General features: G+C 42.7%; 1 protein-coding gene across 2 annotated transcripts in view; it reads right to left on the bottom strand.

Annotated features, from left to right (window-relative positions):
* Positions 1–5,671, bottom strand: part of LOC109856352 (uncharacterized protein C1orf194) — a 71,215-nt gene continuing 65,544 nt past the window's right edge. The window contains exons 2-4 of one of the 2 annotated variants that reach the window (XM_020431501.1): positions 830–1,067; positions 599–739; positions 1–508 (exon numbers count right to left, since the gene is read on the bottom strand). In XM_020431501.1, the coding sequence (XP_020287090.1) occupies positions 269–508; positions 599–739; positions 830–1,036 (588 nt within the window). In that variant the 5' untranslated portion in view covers positions 1,037–1,067 and the 3' untranslated portion in view covers positions 1–268. Of the gene's footprint in view, positions 509–598; positions 740–829; positions 1,167–5,671 lie in introns of those variants that run through there. The other variant, XM_020431500.1, reaches the window with a different exon arrangement.

The following is a 5,671-nucleotide window of genomic DNA, read 5'->3' as shown; positions in this document are numbered from 1 at the left end:
GGATATATATATCGCGTCGTGTCTTCGTGACAGATCTTATAATACGAATGAAATTTTGCGCGCCTACATTACGATCGCGTTGACGATTTGCCGCTTCTCTCAATATGTGCAATGGGACGCTCGCGAAAGCGCAAATCTCCGCGAGATTATGCCAATAGCGATAATGGTATTTGTAAAAGCGGGAGCTTCATTCGGCGAATTGCAGGTTTCAGCTTAATCCGAAACGTTCTCTTCAAGCGTGCCGCTCAAACACCGTCCAAATCCGTGTTTAAATACTGTAAAAAGTTCCGTCGATTTTGCGACTGTATCCGGGATTCGATTGGTCCATATGAGGACCCTCGATATTTAATTTCACGTTGCTCGGATGAATTCTCCGCGGCAAAGTTGGCCCGCTATGACACCTAGATTTATCCGCCGATAAAGGTATCGTCGCCGGTTTCGGTAGTTCCTCATCCGGATGACCGCTCACGTGCATCGGTCTGTCCGGTTTCGGTAGTTCCGGCAAAATCTACAAATTATATTCACGAGCGAATCAAATATTCATTATTTATATATATTATCGCACACACCTTTGAAATCAACAACTTCGTACACACACCTTAATCTCGTTTCTTAAAACTCGCCAAGTTTCTCTGCCGAGAGTTTCCGGCTGTACGGGCACAAATCTTTTCGGTATCAAAGTGTCTCGGCTGTGAGCGTAAACACTGGTAAGCGCTAGATCGAGAGCGTCGTATGGTACCTGTTAAAAAAAAAAAAAAAAAATATCATTGACAAATCTCATGACAAAAAAAAATTAAAAACTTCAATATACCGCGTGTCAAAATCAAACCTGCGTTCTGACGAGTCGACGATCTCTGCGAACGCTGTTTAGGGTGTGATGAGCAAAGAGACGCTCGTGAGCGCTCAGATTGACGCGCCATTCCCTGTCCGATGGCGAGACTTTATCTCCCAACACGGGTCCGCGCGGTATCCACGCTCCTTCACGGGAAACATCCGGCACGGGATAAGGATTTCGAATGTGGAATCCTTGCGCCATCCTTGCGGCCGCAAACTTCGTCGCACCGACGCTTGGAGAACATAAAGAGGGACAACATATAGGAATCAATTTTTCAGTTGAAACATTTTGTCACATAACCCTAACAAAAGTTGCCTGGAAATTTGTAAGAGCGAAGTTGATTCGCTTGTCAATGATCGAGCGTTCGATTAATTAACTCGGAGAAATATGCAGAAAATATATGTTGGAATTATCGATATCATTCATATGTTTCAGAAATTCTGTATCCGTAATAATAAAGTTTACGTGACTTTTTTATACATATATATATATTTTTTTTCAATGCGAATATAAGGCCGATACGAGCCGTTCACAGGATGTTGAGCGGAACTTGTACGTGTATACATATATATATATGTAAACACCTATGACAAGTTCACTTGTGAATTTTTACAAGTGAGTTTTTTGAATTTTCAAAAACCAAGTTCCGCTCAACATCCTGCGAACGGCTCGTATCGGCCTTATATTCGCATTTTGAAACTTTCACGAGCCTTTAAATATTATTTATATTTTTTTTATATAAAGTTGTGTAAATTTACTTGTTCCTACTTTCTTTTGTACTGCTTTAATAATTTTTTAATATTCTTCGAAATATGTTCCCCCTATTATTAATCGCGGCGGTTGCTTGGCTTCTGTGTTCGCGCGCGTGGAGATTATCCCTACACTATAAACTCTCTCTACTTTCCCGTAAATCCATAGCAAACAATGCCAATCCGGCCGACCGCAGAACTCAAGAGGCCGCATCCGGTCTCGCGGTTTGCTTCTTCGAAATTAAGACGCGACTCCGCCGCAAGCCTGACCAAAGACCAACACTCGAATCGGCTCGCGTGAATCTCGATCTTCTTCGTTCATAAACAAGGCCGACGTTAATTCATGCGAGAACCGGTCTGCATCGCATCAGACTCTCCACACAGGGAGTCCACTTATCTATTCCTCTTCCGGTCGTTCTCTCTCTCCTTCGGTTTCCTTTCTCCCCCGCCCCCCCCCTCCCCCCATGCTTAGAATACTTAGATACCGATTCTTTAATCCAAAGAAAATCGTTAAAAAAATTTTTTGCTTTCGCGTTGTGAAAGAATCTATTGTAAAAGTTGATTGAGAGTTTTTTACAAATAAGTATCACAATTTCTGTCCGAAGTAAAAAAATAACCAATTAATTGCGAAGTAAAACTGACGATAAATTTTACAGTTTTTTGCTTCTATAAACAAATGGTTTTGCAATTTTTATGCGTTGTTAAACAAAATACGCGCAATTTACTTACTGTACGAATATTGATCGCGTTTTCAAAGCGTTTTTTTTTGCAAAGCAAAAACACGATCCGAGGAATCGCGAATCGCGGTCGGACGCACAGGGCTCTCTTCTCCGCTTTTAACGTGTTTTGCTCAGGAGGTGGTCGGTCACGCCGACGTCCGATATTAAACCCGCAGTAATTTATGTTAGCGCGAGAGCGCGTGCATAATGCTGTTTGTATAAAGCGCTATCGCCACGTGTCGACTCGTGCCAACGTGTATCACTCCCTCCCGCGTGCCCGTTCTTTAATTCCCGCGTAGGCGATGCGCGCGAAATCCCAGCCAACACGCACGCATGCCATTCCAAATGCACCCTTACATCTCGAATGTTGAGATGCGCACAAAGAAAAAATAATACGAGCGTTTTTATGTACGTGTGTGTGTGTGAAGTCTTTTTTTTTCTCTTAACTTAATCGAATTGCTTCCGTCTCGATAAGAGTTTTAATTTTATGAAAATCTCTTCTCTCGACTTTAAAGTTTAAACATCTTCGTTTTATATCACAAAAAAAAAAAAAAAAAAAATATCATTGCGAATAATAAATTTTGCGCTTTCCTTTTTGCATTTAAAACATTCTTTATATATTCCGAAATTTACATTTAAAACATTCTTTCGTTCATATATTGGGTAAATAAATTTCGGACGCCACACGAAAATTCGGCGTCCCCTTTTATCTCCGGCAGATGCGCTTGTGCGTTTATTAACGTAAACGTAGATTCGTTCTCTCCTTGGTTTGGAGAAGGGTGGTAGGGCGCGAATCATCTTCCGCGTCACTGCTTGTTCGACCTCTTCTTCGGGGCATCAGCCCGGGTTACGAGACGGGGAGACGACACGCGTAATCGCGTAATCGCGTAATCGTGGCGCGTGCTGAAGTTCGGGTTGCGGGAGCTTTGCGTACGTCTACACTGGCGCACGTGCGACGTTGCACACCCTGAATCAACAGCGATCGCGAATCGCACAGATCTATTCGTGAACGTCAAACGGACGCGTCCATCCGTACCCGGCGAATCCAGGCAGCGCGTTTTACGAGATAATCGGCACAACGACCTGAGCCGGATTACCGTCGACTATCATAAGCGCATCAAGTGTACTCCGACCGAAATGACAGCGCTAATTAAGCAAAGTATAATCGCGGAAATTACCGTAATTTCTATTACCCTTCAAGAGAGACAAATATGTTGTGTGTTTTTAATTAATTTCCGTTAAGTGCCAATTGAACGTTATTAATCTCACAGTTGCATTATATTCCATTACGATAAAAAAAAAAAAAAAAAAAAAAAAAAAAACAATTTATAATTCATTTTTTATGTCACTCATAAATTTTTATGACCCGTTTTGAATACATACATAGTGTATTAATTATTTATCATTTATTCTACACTTAATTTTAGAGCTTGTAACGTATTAAAGTTATTAATTATATGAAATATTTGTGATATATATTTTTTATGTTATGTTTTTTAGGGGTAGCATCGTATTTTTAGTATTTTCTCAATTTTTTATATTAACGCATCATTTCCTACCTAGTCGACAACGGGAAAGAAATAAAGTGTCGCGGACCTGTTTTCTCAATTTTCCGACTTCGACGATGTTTACCGTCGCACCGTTGCGCCGTATATGTATTTCGTGAAATGACCGAGTTCCTGCGGCTTGTTGTGTGTGTATGTGGATGTGCCGAGATTCCGCTTCCCTTTAAATCCTAATCCGGTAATATCCTCGGGCCGATATACCGGCATCGGTAATGGAATCGCGCATTCAAATGGACATCGTTTCCCACCGACGACGACGACGGCGGCGGCAGGAGGCAGGTCGCGGCAAGGGACAATGCCGGGGGGATGATATTGCCAATATTTGGCTTGATTCTGGTGCGAATGTGCTCGGCTGTGTGCCGAGGGTGTGCGCCCGCTCTCTCTCTCTCTCGCACCCCCTTGAAACGGGGGGTTGGAGACGGGGCGCGTTGGTGTACGTTAGACGTACGCGGAGCCGATTACCATTTGAATGTCCCTACTGGCGGTCAGCCTTTGTCAACCCTCGTGACACTGACCGCACCTACCTATCTATCTAAGGGAGAGATTCACCTATCCCCCCTCGCCTTTTTGTCGACAACCGTCTGTTCCTGGATGACGCCGCGCGCCGAAAGAAGCGTCGTCGTTGTCGAACGTCCGTCCACATCTCTCACTCACTTGTAACTTTTTTTTCCACGGTCATTTCGACATCGTTTGTCGATCGGTGTGTCTCCCATCCGAAGGATCGATTAGCGTCGATTTGAACAAAAAAACAAACAAAAAAAACGTGATGAAATCAGTCCCCGACTGGTGGCGAGAACAGTTTCGCTCTCTTACTGCGAGAAGGTGGACGTTTCTAATCGATTGAGTCCGAAGGGGTGTTCCGACGCTCGGCGCGCTTCCCTTTGTTTCCTTGCGATCTGACATATTTGTCGTTTCATCGCATTGTGTGCGTTTCGAAAACTGCGACAGATGATGACGACAAAAGCCGAGAGAGAAGTCAGCAGCGTGGTTTTGTTGGGAAAACACATCCACAGTCGATCTGGGGTAAACGACACTCCCTCCCCCCTCCCCGCCCCCCATCGCAGGATTCGAAATTTAGGCTGACATTTTCAATGTTTCCGTTGGAAGTCGCAAAGCTAACCTTTTGGCTTTTATTGTATTATCAATCTTTCGCTAATTAATTTTCGGGATTAATTTAAATCTTTTGATCGAACACATTTAAAAATAGACAATTATATAATTACAGTTAAAAGATAAATTACTATATTTGTAGAAAGAAAGAGCAAGTTGACGGAGAAAGAAAGTAGATAAGAGATAAGGAAATTCAATCTTTGATTGCGGCGAAAATACGAAGTGTCGTCCGTTTGCGCGGATAAGTAAAGAACTCGATTCCACACGGCATAGTTTTACGACCCCTCCGTGTAGAATAATGTCGTACACCCTGCGTGACCGATGCGACGAAACGAATAGGGCGGATGAGAAGCGGCGGTGCGACAGGTGGTCCGTGAAATCAGTGCACGAGCGCGCCGTTTTCCACGACCCTCGTTTCGACGCGCTTCATTACAGAATTAAGTGCATAATAATTAGAGTCAGGGTGCCGATAGGTGATTCTCTCTCTCTTTCACTCTCTCTCTGCCTCACTTTGTCTTGTGGCATCTTTATGATCTTCACGATCTATCGCATTGTGTCATATTAATCTCTATTTTCTACACCGAAAAAATTATATTCTTGTAAGTAGAAGATTTTATATTTAAAAAATTTTCTTAAAGATTTTAGATGATATTCTTCTGAAATTAAGAATATATTCTTTATTTAAGAATATAT

The sequence above is a fragment of the Pseudomyrmex gracilis genome, unplaced genomic scaffold, assembly GCF_002006095.1.
Source record: "Pseudomyrmex gracilis isolate BER0280 unplaced genomic scaffold, ASM200609v1 scaffold_115, whole genome shotgun sequence".
NCBI classification, from domain to species: domain Eukaryota; kingdom Metazoa; phylum Arthropoda; class Insecta; order Hymenoptera; family Formicidae; genus Pseudomyrmex; species Pseudomyrmex gracilis.
This window is presented reverse-complemented; position numbering and strand designations above follow the sequence as displayed.